The sequence below is a fragment of the Anser cygnoides genome, chromosome 32, assembly GCF_040182565.1.
Source record: "Anser cygnoides isolate HZ-2024a breed goose chromosome 32, Taihu_goose_T2T_genome, whole genome shotgun sequence".
Lineage (NCBI taxonomy): Eukaryota > Metazoa > Chordata > Aves > Anseriformes > Anatidae > Anser > Anser cygnoides.
This window is the reverse complement of record NC_089904.1, coordinates 3,147,493-3,162,529: the sequence shown is the minus strand read 5'-3', so window position 1 is coordinate 3,162,529 and position 15,037 is coordinate 3,147,493. Positions and strand designations below refer to the sequence as shown.

General features: G+C 72.5%; 3 protein-coding genes across 4 annotated transcripts; all 3 read left to right on the top strand.

Annotated features, from left to right (window-relative positions):
- The first annotated feature begins 118 nt into the window (after window positions 1-118).
- Window positions 119-6,592, top strand: TIMELESS (timeless circadian regulator). 2 transcript variants are annotated; one of them, XM_066985712.1, is made up of 29 exons: window positions 119-428; window positions 496-649; window positions 751-865; window positions 961-1,023; window positions 1,119-1,220; window positions 1,311-1,466; window positions 1,532-1,665; window positions 1,734-1,821; window positions 1,903-2,079; window positions 2,147-2,364; window positions 2,438-2,541; window positions 2,625-2,794; window positions 2,879-3,004; window positions 3,082-3,233; window positions 3,310-3,407; window positions 3,495-3,618; window positions 3,709-3,910; window positions 4,013-4,164; window positions 4,250-4,335; window positions 4,409-4,532; window positions 4,613-4,695; window positions 4,763-4,905; window positions 4,984-5,155; window positions 5,266-5,334; window positions 5,407-5,525; window positions 5,598-5,751; window positions 5,834-5,873; window positions 5,988-6,073; window positions 6,229-6,592. In XM_066985712.1, exons 1-29 carry the CDS (start codon window positions 332-334, stop codon window positions 6,342-6,344), a joined length of 3,624 nt encoding a protein of 1,207 aa, XP_066841813.1. In that variant the 5' UTR covers window positions 119-331; the 3' UTR covers window positions 6,345-6,592. The 2 variants fall into 2 exon arrangements, with proteins under 2 accessions (XP_066841813.1, XP_066841812.1); XM_066985711.1 differs by having other exon boundaries at window positions 5,831-5,873.
- Window positions 6,593-6,634: 42 nt separating this feature from the next.
- Window positions 6,635-7,809, top strand: APOF (apolipoprotein F). Its single transcript, XM_048055853.2, has 2 exons — window positions 6,635-6,786; window positions 6,870-7,809. Exon 2 carries the CDS (start codon window positions 6,890-6,892, stop codon window positions 7,778-7,780), a length of 891 nt encoding a protein of 296 aa, XP_047911810.2. The 5' UTR covers window positions 6,635-6,786; window positions 6,870-6,889; the 3' UTR covers window positions 7,781-7,809.
- Window positions 7,810-8,832: 1,023 nt separating this feature from the next.
- Window positions 8,833-15,032, top strand: STAT2 (signal transducer and activator of transcription 2). The gene is made up of 23 exons (XM_066985714.1): window positions 8,833-8,990; window positions 9,700-9,831; window positions 9,927-10,077; window positions 10,164-10,262; window positions 10,356-10,448; window positions 10,517-10,595; window positions 10,689-10,774; window positions 10,872-11,020; window positions 11,099-11,257; window positions 11,331-11,483; window positions 11,598-11,618; window positions 11,730-11,823; window positions 11,928-11,984; window positions 12,054-12,137; window positions 12,208-12,309; window positions 12,600-12,735; window positions 12,825-12,874; window positions 13,023-13,111; window positions 13,176-13,312; window positions 13,394-13,582; window positions 13,664-13,721; window positions 13,821-14,779; window positions 14,851-15,032. Exons 2-23 carry the CDS (start codon window positions 9,701-9,703, stop codon window positions 14,985-14,987), a joined length of 3,213 nt encoding a protein of 1,070 aa, XP_066841815.1. The 5' UTR covers window positions 8,833-8,990; window position 9,700; the 3' UTR covers window positions 14,988-15,032.
- Window positions 15,033-15,037: the final 5 nt, after the last annotated feature.

The following is a 15,037-nucleotide window of genomic DNA, read 5'->3' as shown; positions in this document are numbered from 1 at the left end:
ACACCGGCACCGGGATCGGCACCGGGATCAGCACCTGGAGCGGGACCGGGACCGGCACCGGGATCGGGATCAGCACCGGGGTTGGGATTGAGACCGGGATCGGCACCGGGACCGGGATCAGCACCGGGATCGGCACCGGGACCGGGACCCGGACCGGCACCGGGATCAGGACCAGCACCGGCACCGGGATCGGGATCGGCACCGGCACCAGGGGAGACCCGAGCCCGCCCGGAGCCCCGGGACCGGGGACGGCCGAGCCGGGGGTGGCCCCCGGGGCTCTCTGACGGGGTCTCGCCAAAGGCTCCCGGTGCCCGGTGCCGCGCCGCGCTGCATGGACTGGTACATGATGAACTGCGAGCTGCTGGCCACCTGCAGCGCCCTGGGCTACCTGGAGGGCGACGTCTACCACCGGGAGCCCGACTGCCTGGGTACGGGGGGCGGCGGGGGGCGGCGGGGCCGGGGGCGGCCGGGGTCTCACGGCCCCGTCCCCCGCAGAGAGCGTCAAGGACCTGATCCGGTACCTGCGGCACGAGGACGAGACGCGGGACGTCCGGCAGCAGCTGGGGGCGGCCCAGATCCTGCAGAACGACCTCCTGCCCCTCCTGGTGCAGTACCCGCAGGACAAGGCGCTCTTCGACGCCGTCGTCAGGTACCGGCAGCCCCCCCGGGGCCGCCCCGGGCCACGGCGCCCCCTCCCCTGAGAGCAGCAGGAATCCCACGCGCCCCCCCCCCCCCCACATCCGCTCGCAGGCTGACGGTGAACCTGACGCAGCCGGCTCTGCTCTGCTTCGGCAAGGTGCCGGCGGACGCCACCGCCCGGCACCACTTCCTGCAGGTCCTGTCCTACCTCCAGGCCTACAAGGAGGTGAGCCTGACGGGCACGGGGCCCCCGGCGCAGCCCCGGGGGAGGGGGGCTCTGCCCAGACCCCCCCCCCCGTGCTCACGCAGGGTTTTCTGCAGGCGTTCGCCAGTGAGAAAGTTTTTGGGGTGCTCAGCGAGAAGCTCTACGATGTGCTGCAGCTGGTGAGTCCTGGGCACGGCGGGGTCGGTGCTTGGGCTGGGGGCCCCCGGGGGGGCCGCAGGGGTCCCCAGGAGCCCTCACGCCTGTACCGCTGCAGGACTGGGAGCAGCGGCAGGAGGAGGACACGCTGCTGATCGAGCGGATCCTGCTGCTGGTGCGCAACGTGCTGCACGTGCCCCCGGACCCCACGGAGAAGCAGGTACCGGGTTGGGGGCTGCGGTGGCTCCCCCCCAGGGCCTGGCGTTCCACGTGCTGAGCCCCCCCCCCCCCAACTTCGGCCACCCCCCAGGATGTGGACGGCGATGCCAGCGTGCACGACCGGGTGCTGTGGGCGCTGCACATCAGCGGAATGGATGACCTGCTCAAGTTCCTGGCCAGCGCCCAGTCCGAGCAGCAATGGGCCCTGCACGTCCTCGAGATCATTTCCCTCATGTTCCGTGACCAGGTGAGCTGGGCTGAACCTGGGACCCCCCCCCGAGCCCCCAGGCAGCGCTGACGGCTCTGCCACAGAGCCCGGAGCAGCTGGCAGCGCTGGGGCAGGGGCAGGCGGCCGCCGAGCGCGGGGAGGACACGCGGGAGCTGGAGACCCTGCGGCAGCGGGAGCTGGCGGAGAAGAGGGCCCGAGCGCTGCAGCGCCCGTCCAGGTGAGGAGGGGGCCGGGGGGGCTGGGACCCCATCGCAGGGGTGGCAGCGCTCATCCCGTGCCCGCCAGGCACTCCCGGTTCCGCGGCTCCTACGTCATCCAGGGCCTGAAGGCCATCGGAGACAACGACGTCGTCTTCCACAAGGGGCTGCACAACGTGAGCATGGGGCAGGAGACGCAGCGGGAGGTGCGGGGGGGGGGGGAACACGAGTCAGGCTGTCCCCTCTTGTCCCCGCAGCTCCAGAGCTACAGCCACGACCTGGGCAAGGAGCCGCGCCGGGTGCCGCGGCGGCGTTGGGCCCCCCCCGATCCCGGACCCTCGCGGCGCTCTGCCCACAACGTCCGGCTCTTCCTCTGCCACTTCTGCCAGGACTTTCTGGAGGGCTGCTACAACCGCCTGATGCTGCTGGTCAAGGTGAGGGCAGGGGGGGGCCCGGCCCCTGCCCAGGGCAGCCCCACGCTGAGCCCCCCTGTGCCCCCAGGACCAGCTGCTGCGGGAGAAGGCTCAGCAGCACGACGAGACCTACTACCTGTGGGCCACCGCCTTCTTCATGGCCTTCAACCGCAGCCGGGGCTTTCGTCCCGAGCTGGTGTCGGAGACGGTGGGCGTCCGCGCCTTCCACTTCATCGAGCAGAACCTCACCACCTACTACGAGATGGCGCTGATGGACAAGAAGGAGGCGGTGACCTGGGCCCGCAGGTGGGGGCCGCGTCCCCTCCCCGCTGCCGGGACCCCCCCCCGCGGGCTGTGCCCTGACACTGCCCGTCCTCAGGATGCACCTGGCCCTGAAGGCCTACCAGGAGCTGCTGCGGACGGTGCAGGAGATGGACCGCTCCCCCGAGCCGGCGGTGCGGGACAGCAGCCAGGTCATCAAGAGTGAGTCCGTCTGTCCGGCCGGCCCTGGAGCAGCTGCGCCCCCTCCCAGCACCCGCTGATCCCCCCCCCCCCAAATTCTCCAGACAACATCTTCTACCTGACGGAGTACCGCGAGCTCCTCCTCGCGCTTTTCCGCAAGTTTGACGAGACCAAGCAGCCGCGCGCCTTCTTGCGGGACCTGGTGGAGACGGCGCACCTCTTCCTGCGCATGCTGGAGCACTTCTGCCGCGGCCGCGCAGGGCTCGTGGTGCAGGTGGGCTGAGGCTGCAGCCAGGGGGGGACAGGGGAGCGGGGGGTGGCCCCTCCTGACTTCTCTCTCTCGCCCCCCCCCCCCCAGAGCAAACGCGTGCGGAGGAAGAAGAAGCCGCGGGCGCCCGCAGCCCTCGCCCCGCAGCCACCCAGCGCGGCCGAGCTGGAGGAGCTGTGGGCAGGGTTGGCCCTGCAGCTCCAGGCCTGCCTGCAGGTAGGGGAAGGATCCGGCCCCGCCACCACCCCCGGGTGGCCGTGGGGGCACAGGGTGATGCCGTGCCCCCTCCCCAGGGCGAGGTGCCCCTCCCCGAGAACGTGGTGCCCTTCGACGCTGCCTCGGAGACGCCGGTGGAGGAGCAGCGCGCGGAGGCTCTGCTGCGGATCCAGGGCTGCCTGCGGGGTGCCCAGGCCCCTGAGGCCCTGCGGCTGCTCCGCTGCGCCAGGTACTGGCCCCCACCAGACCCCCCCACCTGGGCAGGGCACGGGGCTCCGGTGCCAGCCTGCGCCCCTCTCCCCCAGGGAAGTGTGGCCCGAAGGGGACGTGTTCGGCCCCTCTGGTGCGGGGCCGCCCGAGGAGACCCAGCTGCTGCGGGAGATCTTCTTCGCTGCCCTGCCCCGTGAGTCCCACGGCCAAATCCTGCCCCCGAGGCAGCGGGGTCCTGGGCTGGAGACGCTCTGGGCCCTTAAAGCCACTCCCCCCGCAGGGCACGCGCCCCCTGAGGCCGAGGAGCCGGAGGAGCTCGAGGAAGAGGAGGTGGAGGAGGACGAGGAGGAGCAGACGGTGCAGGTGGCGGAGAAGGAGTTCAACTTCATGGACTACCTCAAGCGGTGAGGGGGGCCTGGCCCCGGGAGGGGTGCAGGGGGGGGCAAAGGGGGAGCCAGCACGGCCCCGCTCACCAGTGCTGGGGCGGGGGCCAGGTTCGCCTGCGCCCCCGTGGTCCGCGCCTGCGCGCTGCTGCTGCGGGGCTATGCCCAGAACAGCGCCCGCACCAACCACTGCGCCGCCCGCCTGCTGCACCGCCTGGCCCGCGACCTGCGCATGGAGGCCCTGCTCTTCCAGCTCTCCCTCTTCACCCTCTTCCACCGCCTCCTCAACGACCCCGGCGCTGCTGCCCACCAGGTCAGGGCCCTGCCCTCCCCACCCCTCTCCCCCAGCCCTCTGCAGCCCCCCCGGCACCCCACAGCCCTTCTCTTCCCCCCGCCCCCCCCCCGACGACTCCAGGAGCTGGTGGCCCTGGCCAAGTTCATCCTGGGCAAGTTCTTCGCGCTGGCGGCCACCAACAAGAAGGCCTTCGTGGAGCTGCTCTTCTGGAAGAACCCCACGGCCGTCCGCGAGATGACCGAGGGCTACGGCTCCCTGCAGGAGGGAGAGGGGTGAGTGGGGCCGGCACGGGGGGGGCTGGGGAGGGGGTCGCAGCCCTCCCTCACCTCTCCTCCCCTCCCCTCCGCCTCCGCCCAGGGCTGCTGCGCGCAGGGCCCCTGCGTGGACCCCGCAGGAGGAGCAGGCGCTGCGGGAGCTGTACTGGAAGTACAAGGAGGTGGAAGGTACGGGGGCGTCGGGGGGCAGCGGGACCCCCCCTGGGGGGGCTCCATCCCTGCAGCCTCTCCCCTCCCGCAGGCCAGGACGTCATCGCCGCCATCCTGGCCGAGCTGCCGGCGCCTGGGCGGACGCGGAGGCAGGTGGTGAAGCACTTGGTGAGGCTGGGGCTGGCCAGCAGCGCCAAGGACTTCCCGCAGCAGAGGTGAGCCAGGCCCCCCCGGGGACGGGGGCAGCACCCTGCCCGGGGCGAGCGCCCATGGCTGTGCCCCCCCCCCCCCCCAGGAAGGGCACCCACATCGTGCTGTGGACGGAGGAGCAGGAGCAGGAGCTGGAGCGGCTCTTTGAGGAGTTCAGGGGCTCGGATGGTGAGCGAGGACGGGGACTCCGGGGTGGGACGAGGGGGTCCGGTCCCCCGCTGACCCCTCCCCGCAGACGTCCTGGGGAACATCATGAAGAACCTGACGGCGCGGCGGTCGCGGGCCCGCGTGGTGGAGAAGCTGCTGGGGCTGGGGCTGGTGTCGGAGCGCAAGGAGCTGCACAAGAAGCGCCGGAGGAAGGGCCGCGGCCCCGAGCTGGTACGGGGGGGGTCTGGGGGAGGCATCCCAAGGGTGCTGCCCCACCACAGGCACCCAACCTCCCCCTGGTCCCCGCAGGGTGAGGCGGACGCCCTGGCGGTGTCAGCCCAGGACAGCTCAGCAGAGGAGGGGGACAGCGAGGAGGAAGAGGAGGAAGAAGAGGAGGAAGCAGAGAGCGACCCCCTAGAGGAGCACTGGGTGCCCGAGGAAGGGGCCGGGCAGGGCCTGGTGCATCTTCTGCATCAGGAAGGTGGGTGGGGGTGAGGGGCTTTGGACCGTCCCCACCCCCCAGATTTAAGCCCCCCATTGGGGCTCGGCTGCAGGGGCCGGATCCTGTCTGAGCCCCCCGCCTCTCCCCAGGCCTGGCCGGGCCCCTGCGGTGGCTGGAGACCTGCCTGAGGAGGACGGCCGGGGACCGCGAGCAGGAGGGTGAGCGGGGTCAGGGCTCAGGGCCGGGGGCTGGGGCACGGGGCCGGGCTGACAGCGCTCCCCCTGCTCCAGGCCTGTCCTTCCCCGTGCCCCTGGTGCCTCTCTCAGAGGAGAACGAGGATGCCATGGAGGACCGGCGCTTCCGAGCCCTGCTACGGGAGCTGGGGCTCCGTCCCCCTGCCAGTGAGCAGGTGAGGTCCCCGGCCCCGGCCCTGTCCCCCCAGGCCTGGCCCGGCCCTGCAGCGTCTCCCTTCTCCCCCCAGGAGTCCTTCTGGCGCATCCCCGCCACCCTCACCCCGCAGCAGCTGCGCCGCGCCGCCGCCTCCCTTGCCCACCATAGCCCCGACCCTGAGGGGCTCCCCCAGCACCCTGAGGGGCTGCCGGCGCCACCCAGGCACCCCCAGGCTCCTGCTTCAGGTGAGGATTTGGGCCGGGGGGCGCAGGGATCAGGCTGGGGGTGCAGGAGCTGCCTCTGAGCCCCTCTTCGTGTACCCAGCAGCGGAGCAGCTGCCGGCCCCGCTCGGATCGGACTCAGAGAGGTGAGGCTGGGGTCTCGTGTGCTGGGTTGGGGGCACCAGGCACCTGGGTTCTCCCAGCGCCCCCCCGGGGCTGGGGGCCATCGGGCTCCCCTGACCACGTCCCCACTGCTGCAGCGAGGAGCCCGTCCCCGTCCCCCTGCAGGCGGGCAGCAAGAGGCGGCGCCAGCTCGACAGCGAGGATGAGGATGGTGGAAGCCCGGGTGGGTTCAGCCCCTCTGTCCCCATCTCCTCTGGCCTCCCCTGGCGGGGTTTCTTCCCCCGTCATGCCCCCCCCGGAGCCGGACCTGTGTCCCTGCCCCTATCCGTGCCCTGTCCCAGGGCTCAGCCCCGTCCCTGACCCCTTCCCCCCCCGCAGAGGCAGAACCAGCCCCCGCTGCGCCCCGCTCAGAGGACGACGACGACCCCCAGCCTGCAGGGAGGCGGAAGCGTGCCCGCCGCCTGGAGGAGGAGGAGGAGGAGGAAGAGGACTGAGGGCCCCAACCTCCCCTTGGTGCAGCTGGGCTCTGGGCAGAGCTCCGGCACTTTGCTGCAGGTTTTTAAGCTGTTCTGAAGGGTGCTGCGACAGCAGGCGGCGGCTCCTGCCCCTGTCTCCATGCCCCACGTCTGTCCCCATCTCCCTTTCTCCCCCCCGGTTCCTTTTTTCCCCCGTTTTGTTCCGTTTCCTTCCCCCCATCCCTTTTATATCTGGAAAGAGACCCAATAAACGACTGCAGCTCTGGGCCGGGCCTGGTGCGGGGCTGCGGGGCCGGGCGTGCGAGCGGCCCCGTCCGCGCGGCGGTGACCTGTGCCCCACTCCTGTCCCTGCGTGTTGCAACCGGCTCCTGATAACGGCGCCTATAAACGGGCCACGGGGGGCTTGGCCGCAGCAGCGGTGGCAGCAGAGGGGCGAGGGGACGCCAGCGGACGCAAGGGGGTGAGCTGGGGTGCTGGGGGGGGGCGCGGAGGGGCTGCGGCTGCAGGGGGCTGACAGCTCTGCCCCCTCTCCTGCCTCCACAGGCTGTCCTGGAGCTGCCGCCATGCCCCAGGCTCTGCTCTTCCTCCTCCTCCTCCTCTTCCTCCTGGGCCTGGGGGGCGGCAGCAGCCACGTCCCCACCCCGCTGGAGGCGGATGCGCGGGGGCTGCTGGCAGAGCTCGCCCCCCCCCAGGCGCTGCGGGGGCACGGGGTCTCCTGCCGGGACCTGCACCCTGAGGCCCTGCCCGGCTTCTCCCGGCTCCCCCCGCTGCCCCGCGCCCTGGCCCGCGCCGCCCTGGCCCTGGCGCTGAGCGGAGCCGCGTGCGGCCCCGAGGCCGAGGCAACGGTGCTGGGGCTGTACCGGGAGCTGGGAACGCCCGCGGCCACCGCCCTGCTGCGGGGGCTGGCGGGGCTCCGTGACACCCCCAGCCCCCACGCCCTGCCCCTGCTCTTCAGCCTGGTGCACTTGGGGCACCCTGGCCCGGCTGGGCCCTGCGGCCCCAGGGCCGGCACCCCGCCGCCGCCGCATGGGGTGCCGGCCCCGGGGCGCCGTGGGGCCCGTGCCTGGCCCCCTCGGTGCCGCCGCGCAGCCCGGGCCCGGCGGGACGGCGAGGACGATGCCTGCAACCCGCCGGGGGAGCAGGAGGCCCACGGGGTGCTGGATTGGGTGCCGGGCGTCAGCTTGTTCTACAACCTGGGCACCAGCATCTACTTCGCCTTCCAGGGCTGCGAGGTCCTGGCCTCCGAGCGGGCCCTGGAGGTGGCCCAGGACCTGGGCTACGCCGGCCTGGCCGCCCTCACCGCCGGTGCCGGCGGCCCCGTGGCCATGGGCCTGGGGCTGGGGCTGCAGCCGGGGCTCAAGGCCGGGGTGCGGGCGCTCTTCGGCTACTTCACGGCGGAAGGGGAAGCTCCGACGGCCCCCGCTACCTACAGCGGCCCCGTCCTCATCGTCTGAATAAAGGCCCCGCGGGGCGCCTGGCTCTGTGTCCCTGCGCCTATCCCTGTCCCCATCGGTATCCCCGTCCCCATTCCCATCCGTGTCCATGTCCCCGTCCCTATCCCTGCCCCTATCCCTGTTCCCATCCCTGGCCCTATCCCCCATTCCCATCTCTTGTCCCCATCCCCACCCGTGTCCATGTCCCTTCCCCTATCCCTGTTCCCATCCCTGGCCCTATCCCCCATCCCCATCCCCTGGCCCTGTCCCCATTCCCATCTCCTGTCCCCATCCCCACCCATGTCCATGTCCCCGTCCCTATCCCTGCCCCTATCCCTGGCCCTATCCCCCATTCCCATCCCCTGGCCCTGGCCCTATTGCCATCTCCTGTCCCCGTCCCTGTCCCCATCCGTGCCCGTGTCCGTGTCCCCATCCCTATCCCTGTCCCTATCCCCCGTCCCCATCCCCTGTCCCTGTCCCTATCCCCATCCCTGTCCCCTTCCCTGTCCCCAGCTCCTGTCCCGTGTCCCCTGTCCCCCTCCCCTCCCATGTCCCTGTCCCTATCCCCTTCCCTGTCCCGTGTCCCTGTCCCCGTCCCTCTCCCCATCCCTATCCCCTTCCCTGTCCCGTGTCCCTGTCCCCGTCCCTCTCCCCATCCCTGTCCCCTTCCCTGTCCCCTGTCCCCGGCCCCTGTCCCGTGTCCCCTGTCCCCAGCCCCGGGTCACGGCGGGGCCGCCCTGCCCTGGAGCACGGGGACTTTGGCCCCGCGGGGCGGCCCGGCCTGGGTCACCCCGGCCCGGCCCAGCCCCGGGGGCAGCGGGACCCCGGCCCCGCACCGGCGGCCCCCCGGCGCTGCCCCCCCCCCCCCCCCCCCCCCAATCCCCCCTGAGCCCCCCGGCGCCGCCATTTCCTCCCGCACCCCCCCCGCTGGCCACGCCCACGCCGTGACCACGCCCACGCCGTGACCACGCCCACGACGTGACCACGCCCATTCTGTGGCCCCGCCCCCAAGCCCCGCCCATTGGGGCCCGCCCCGGCTGGTCCCGCCCCCTCGTGGCCCCGCCCTCTGACGTCATTTCGGGGAAGCCGGCCGCCCCGCAGGAACCCGCGTTCGGCCGGCCGGGAGGGGGGCGTGGCCTCGCCGCCGCGCTCCGCCAATCGCGGCGCGGAGCGGGGAAGGGGCGTGGCCTGGGCGCGCCTTCCTGCCCCGGGAGCCGCGGAGAGCGCCCAGGTGGGCGCGGGGGGGGCCCGGCGGGGCGGGGGGGGGGGGGGGGGTCCCGGTCGGGGGGTGACCCCATGGGGGGGGGTGTCCCCTTCCGGGGGGGGGGGTCCCGGTCGGGGAGTGTCACCTGCGGGGGGGTCCCGATCGGGGGGTGTATTCTGAGGGGGGGGGGGTCCCGAAGCGGTGGGGGTCCCGAAGCGGCGGGGGGGTCCGATCGGGGGTTGTTCCCATGGGGGGGTGTCCCCTGCAGGGCGGGGTCCCGATGGGAGCGTGTCCCCTGCTGGGGGGGGTCCCGATCAGGGAGTGACCCCATGGGGGGGGTGTCCCCTGTGGGTGGGGGTCCCGATCGGGGGGTGTTCCCTGCAGGCTGTCCCCTGTGGGGGGGCTCCGGGCGTGCTCGGGGGGCTCAGGAGGGGCCCCGGGGTGGGGGTCACTGGTGGGCGCCCCATTTTAGGGAGCAGGTCCCCACGGGGCTGCTGCTGGGGGGGGCTGCGAGGAGCCGCCTGGGGAAGGGGCCTGGGGGGTTCTGCTGGGGGGGGGAAGCGTCCCAGGGGGAGGGGGAGTGCGGGGGCAGCGGGCGATGAGTTCACCAATTCAGCCCCCGCCTGGCCCTGCTGCCGTCGGGGGGTCCGTGGGGCTGCCCTGACACCCTCCCACCCCCCCCCCCCCCCCCCCGACACCCCGGCGCCCCCCGCTCCCTGACGCCCCCTCCCCGCAGCATGGCGCAGTGGCAGGAGGTGCAGAACCTGGCCAACACCCACCTGGAGCAGGTGCACCAGCTGTACGCCGCCGCCGCGCTGCCCATGGCGGTGCGGCAGTGCCTGGCCGCCTGGATCGAGGACCAGGACTGGTACGGGGGGGGGGGGGGGGGGGGCGGAGGGAGGGGGAATTGGGGCTGGGGGCGCGCGGCCGGGCCGGGCGGGCGCTGAGCTGCGGTGCCCGCAGGCTGCAGGCGACGGAGCCGCTCTCGTCCCACGCCCGGATGCTTTTCCACTCCTTGCTGGCGCTGCTGGACGAGCGCCTGGGCAGCCTGGGGCTGGGCGACGAGGACTTCATGCTGAAGCACAACCTGCGCAAGGCGCGCCGGGACCTCCAGGTGGGCGGCGGGGCTTGGGGGGGGCGGGGGGGGGGGGCGGGGTTGGGGCTCCGTGCCCGCTGACCCCCCCGCCCCGTTCCCCGCAGGCTGCTTTTGAGGAGTACCCGGAGAGCTTCGCCAACCTGGTGGCCAACCTGCTGCAGGAGGAGCGGCGGATCCTGCGCCTGGGGCAGGCGGGGGGGCAGGTAGGCTGGGCCCCCCCCCCCGGGCGGCAGGGCCCCCCCCGGGCGGCAGGGCCGAGCCAAATGGTGCCCAACGCCCCCCCGGTACCTCCGCAGGGGGAGGCCGCCCCGGCGCCCAGCACACCCCCGAAGAGTGACCGGGAGCAGGAGATCCAGCGGCGCCTGGCTGAGTTCCACACAGCCCTGCAGGTAACGCCCCCCCCCGGCCCCCCCAGCCCTGCGGGGGCTGCCCGGACCCTCACACCCCCTGTCCCCAGGAGGCCGAGCGCGCCTTCCGGCACCTGGAGGACCTGCAGGATGCCTTTGACTTCTGCTACAAGGTGCACTACCTGCCAGGTAGGGCCCGATCCTGCCCGTCCTGGGAGGGGGGGGACGTTGCCAGCGCTGCCCTGCGCCCCCCCCCCAACCCTCCCACCCCACTGCCTGCAGGCCAGGACCAGACTAAGGACCCCGAGTACACCCGGCAGGTCCAATCCCTCCAGGCCAAGCTGCAGAACCTGGACCGGCAGCGGCGGGTGAGAGGGGGCTGGGGCTGGACCCGGGGCCTGGGGTGGGGGGGGGGGGGTGCGCAGCCGCTCCGTGCCCCCGCTCAGGGCACGTGTCCCCCTGCAGGAGGTGGTGGCGCAGATGCAGCAGCTCCTGGGGCGCAGCGAGACCCTGCGGGACTTCCTGCAGCAGGAGCTGAAGGCCTGGCAGGAGCGGCAGCAGCGCAGCTGCCTGGGGGCCCCCGTGGACACCCGCCTGCACCAGCTGGAGGCCTGGTAGTGACGGGCCGGGGGGGGGGAGGGGGCTGAGCGGGGGGCAGCCGGACCCCGCTGACTCCCGGGGGGCACCCGCAGGTTCACGGCGCTGGGCGAGGGGCTCTTCCAGCTGCTGCAGCTGCTGCGGGCGCTGGGGGAGCTGCAGCAGAAGGTGACCTACGAGCGGGACCCGCTGCAGGCAGAGACGCCCCTCCTGGAGACGCGGCTGCGGGAGCAGCTCACCTGCCTGCTGCAGAGGTGGGGGCAGCGGGGTTGGGGGCCGGGACCGGGGCCGGGGGCTGCTCTGACCGCCTCCTTCCCGTGCCCCCAGCGCCTTCGTGGTGGAGCAGCAGCCCAGCATGCCCAACACGCCCAAGCGGCCGCTGGTGCTGCGCACGGCCAGCAAGTTCTGCACCCGCGCCCGCCTGCTGGTCCGCCTGCACGACCGCAACCACCGCATGGAGGCCGCGATCCACATCGACAGGTCGGCACCCACCGGGCTGAGGTCTCCCACGAGGCCCGGGGCAGTCCCCGGTCCCCCTGCCCCACCGGGTGGGCCAGGGTCCCAACCCCGCTGACTCTGCGTTGTCTCTTGCAGGGACCCTCCGAAGACACGAGGGTGAGAGCCGAGCGCCAGCTGTGGTGGGCAGGGCTGGTGCCCACCCAGGGGTCCCAGCTTCCCCAGGGGTACCGGCAGCCCCCCCCCCCATGGCCTCTCTCCACCCCCCAGGTTTCGCAAGTTCAACATCCTGACTTCAAGCAGCAAAACCCTCCTGGCCGGGGACAGCCCCCGGGAGGGGCTGATCTGCGACTTCCAGTACCTTGTACGGGCCCCGGCACCTGGGTCCCCATGGGGCTGGGCAGCAGGAGAGGACCCCGGCCCGAGCCCCTGCCCCAGGCCCCGTGCTGACCCTCTCTTGCCCCACAGACGCTGAAGGAGCAGAAGATCAGCGGGTCGGGCAAGGGCAGCAAAGGCCCCAATGAGGTGGGTACGGGGTTACGGGGCAGCGGGGGCGCGGGGTGGCCGGCGGCTCACGGTGCCCCGTCCGCGCAGGGTCCCCTGGCCGTGACGGAGGAGCTGCATCTCATCACCTTCACGCTGGCGTACGCGTACTGCGGGCTGGAGATGCAGCTGGAGGTGAGGGCAGGGGCCCAGGGGGGCTGGGGGGCCAGGAACCACCCGGCCTGACCTCCTGCTCCCCCCACAGACCTCCACCCTGCCCTTCGTCATCATCTCCAACAGCAACCACCAGCTCTCCAGCGCCTGGGCCTCCATCCTTTGGTTCAACATGCTCAGCCCCAACCCCAAGGCAAGCGGGACCCGTGCGGCCCCACGCTGTCTCCCCCCTGCCTCCAGCCCCGTGTCTCCCTCCAAGCCCCATCTCCCTGTACCCCGGTGTCCCGGTGTCCTGTCTCTGCTCCAGGCCCACTCTCTGTCCCCGTGTCCTGTCCTGGGCTCCTGTTCCCAGTCCCTGTCTGACCTGTCCCTGGTTCTGGTCCCGGTCCCACCCCGTGCCCTATTCCTGTATCTGTCCCCTGTCCGTGCCCTGTGTCCTCAGCCTGGTCCCTGCCCCGTGTCCCTCATCCCCCATCCCTGCAGGACCAGCAGTTCTTTGCCACGCCGCCCCCAGCGCCCTGGCCCCGGCTGGCCGAGGTGTTGAGCTGGCAGTTCGAGAGCGTGGCCGAGCGGGGCCTGAGCCGGGAGCATCTCCACATGCTGGCCGAGAAGCTCCTCGGTAAGGTCGGGCGTCAGCCCCCCCCAGCCCTGCTGAGCACCCGGGCTGGAGCTGTGCCCCCCGCTTCATCCCACTCTCACCTCCCCAAGGCTCGAAGCCGTCTCCGGAGAGCGTCCTGTCCTGGTCCAAGTTCTCCAAGGTGAGCAGCGCCCGGTCCTGCGTGCACCCCCCGGTCCTGCACCCCCCGGTCCTGCACCCCCCGGTCCTGCACCCCCCGGTCCTGCACCCCCTGGTCCTGCGCGCCCCCCGGTCCTGCGTGTCCCCCCCTCATGCACCCGCTCCCGCAGGACGGTGCCGCCGGCTTCTCCTTCTGGGCCTGGCTGGACGGGATCCTGGGCCTGCTCCAGGAGCACCTCAAGAAGCTCTGGAAGGACGGGTAGGGCTGGGGCTGGGGGGCCGGGGGGGCTGGGGGCCGCAGTGGCTGACGGCGCCTCCCCCAGCCTCATCCTGGGCTTCGTGAGCCGCAAGCAAGAGAAGAAGCTGCTGAAGGGGAAGCGGACGGGGACGTTCCTGATTCGCTTCAGCGAGAGCGTCCTGGGGGGGGTCACCTTCACCTGGGTGGAGCATCCCGAGAGCGGTGAGCGTGCCCCCCCCGCCTCCGGCGCAAGCCCCTCACCCCGGCCTCCCCTCCGCTGACCCCCGGCGCCCCGTCCCGCAGGGCGCCCTGCCTTCCGGGCCGTGGTTCCCTACACCACCGTCGAGCTGGCTTCCCTGGCGCTGCCCGACATCATCCGCGACTACCAGCTGCTGGCCGAGGAGAACATCCCCGAGAACCCGCTCCTGTTCCTCTACCCCGACACCCCCCGCGACGAAGCCTTCAGTCCCTACTACAGCCAGCGGCAGGAGGGTGCGGCACGGCACGGCGCGGCTCGGCGCGGTGCAGACGGAGCGCCCGCCGCCCCCTCCAAACTCTCCTCTCTGCCCCCAGGGAGCCTGACGGAGAAGAAGGAATACCTGAACCAGCGCCTCATCCGCGTGTCCTCCAGGTGAGGCAGGGGGACGGCGAAGTCCCCGGAGGGGGAAACCCCTCTCATCGCTGGACCCCAACCCTGACCTTGACCCGGACCTGCCCTCTCTCCCTGCAGGCAGGCCAACGAGTCATGGCAGACAGAAGAGGAGTTGGTAGTTGCCACAGAAAACCTGGAGACGCTGCAGCTGCAGCCCAGCGGGTTGGGATCACTGCAGCCCACCAGCCCGGGGACGGGGACGGTGGTGGCCGGGAGCCCAGGGACACTGCAGCCCGTGAGCCCAGGGACACTGCAGGTGGTGGCCAGGAGCCCAGGGACCCAGCACCCCAGGGGACCAGGAACGCTGCAGCCCGTGAGCCCAGGGGTGCTGCAGGTGGTGGCCGGGAGCCCGGGGGCGCAACACCAGAGACCAGGGATGCTGCAGCCAGGGTCCCGGGGCCCAGAGACACCACCGCTGGTGCAAGTGAGCCCAGGGGGCTTGGAGATGCTGCAGGCAGGGACCGGGGCACGGGAGCCGCAGCTGGTGCTGCAGCTCATCCCTGAGGGCCAGGGGACGCTGCAGGTGGGGCCAGGGAGCTTGGGGACGCTGCAGGTGCTGCCCGGGGGTACAGGGATGCTGCAGCAAGGGGGTGCTGGGGACCGAGGGACGCAGCAAGTGGCAGCCGGGGCCCTGGAGCCACAGATGCTGTTGCAGCTCATCCCCGAGGGCCAGGGGATGCTACAGGTGGGAGCAGGGGACCTGGGGATGCTGCAGGTGCTGCCCGGGGCGGTGGGGACGCTGCAGTCAGCGCCCAGAACCGCGGGGATGCTGCAACAAGTGGGAGCTGGGGACCAGGGGCTGCTGCAGCCGGGCCCTGGCGCTGCGGAGCCACTGCCAGTCGCAGATGATCAGGGGCTGCTGCCAGCGGGGCTGGGGGACCTGGGGCCGATGCTTCAGGGCCAGGACATGCAGGAGCTGCTGCAGTTCCTGGAGCAAGACCTGGAGCCGGGCACGGGGACACTGGAGACGCTGGAGGCAGCGGAGCTGATGCCCAACATGGACAGCGGGCTGGGGCAGATGGACGCCAGGTTGGGGGGTGAGTGCCTGGGGCTGGGGGAGCTGGGGGCCATGGGGGTCCCGCAGCATTGACCCCCCTGCGTCCCGCAGGCAGTGCTGCGCTCCTGGACCCCCGCGACCCCTTCCTGCCACAGCCCGAGGACACAGCCCTGCCTGCCACCAGCTCCCTCTTCACCGTGGACGCCGACTTTCCCCCGCTCCACATCGATGCCAGTGATTTCCAGTGACTTGCCCCCCCCAGCTCCCCCTGTAAATAAACCCTTTTCCCCCCCCAGCT

What these genes read in the sequence shown, in the direction of transcription:
- TIMELESS (XM_066985711.1), top strand. Translation starts at nt 332, where the DNA reads ATGGACTGGTACATGATGAACTGCGAGCTGCTGGCCACCTGCAGCGCC. An exon ending in CCGGCGCTGCTGCCCACCAG is followed by an intron (nt 3,911 to 4,012) that starts GTCAGGGCCCTG and finishes CGACGACTCCAG; the next exon opens with GAGCTGGTGGCCCTGGCCAA. An exon ending in AAGGACTTCCCGCAGCAGAG is followed by an intron (nt 4,533 to 4,612) that starts GTGAGCCAGGCC and finishes CCCCCCCCCCAG; the next exon opens with GAAGGGCACCCACATCGTGC.
- APOF (XM_048055853.2), top strand. Translation starts at nt 6,890, where the DNA reads ATGCCCCAGGCTCTGCTCTTCCTCCTCCTCCTCCTCTTCCTCCTGGGC.
- STAT2 (XM_066985714.1), top strand. Translation starts at nt 9,701, where the DNA reads ATGGCGCAGTGGCAGGAGGTGCAGAACCTGGCCAACACCCACCTGGAG. An exon ending in ACCTGGACCGGCAGCGGCGG is followed by an intron (nt 10,775 to 10,871) that starts GTGAGAGGGGGC and finishes GTCCCCCTGCAG; the next exon opens with GAGGTGGTGGCGCAGATGCA. An exon ending in CCTGGTCCAAGTTCTCCAAG is followed by an intron (nt 12,875 to 13,022) that starts GTGAGCAGCGCC and finishes CCGCTCCCGCAG; the next exon opens with GACGGTGCCGCCGGCTTCTC.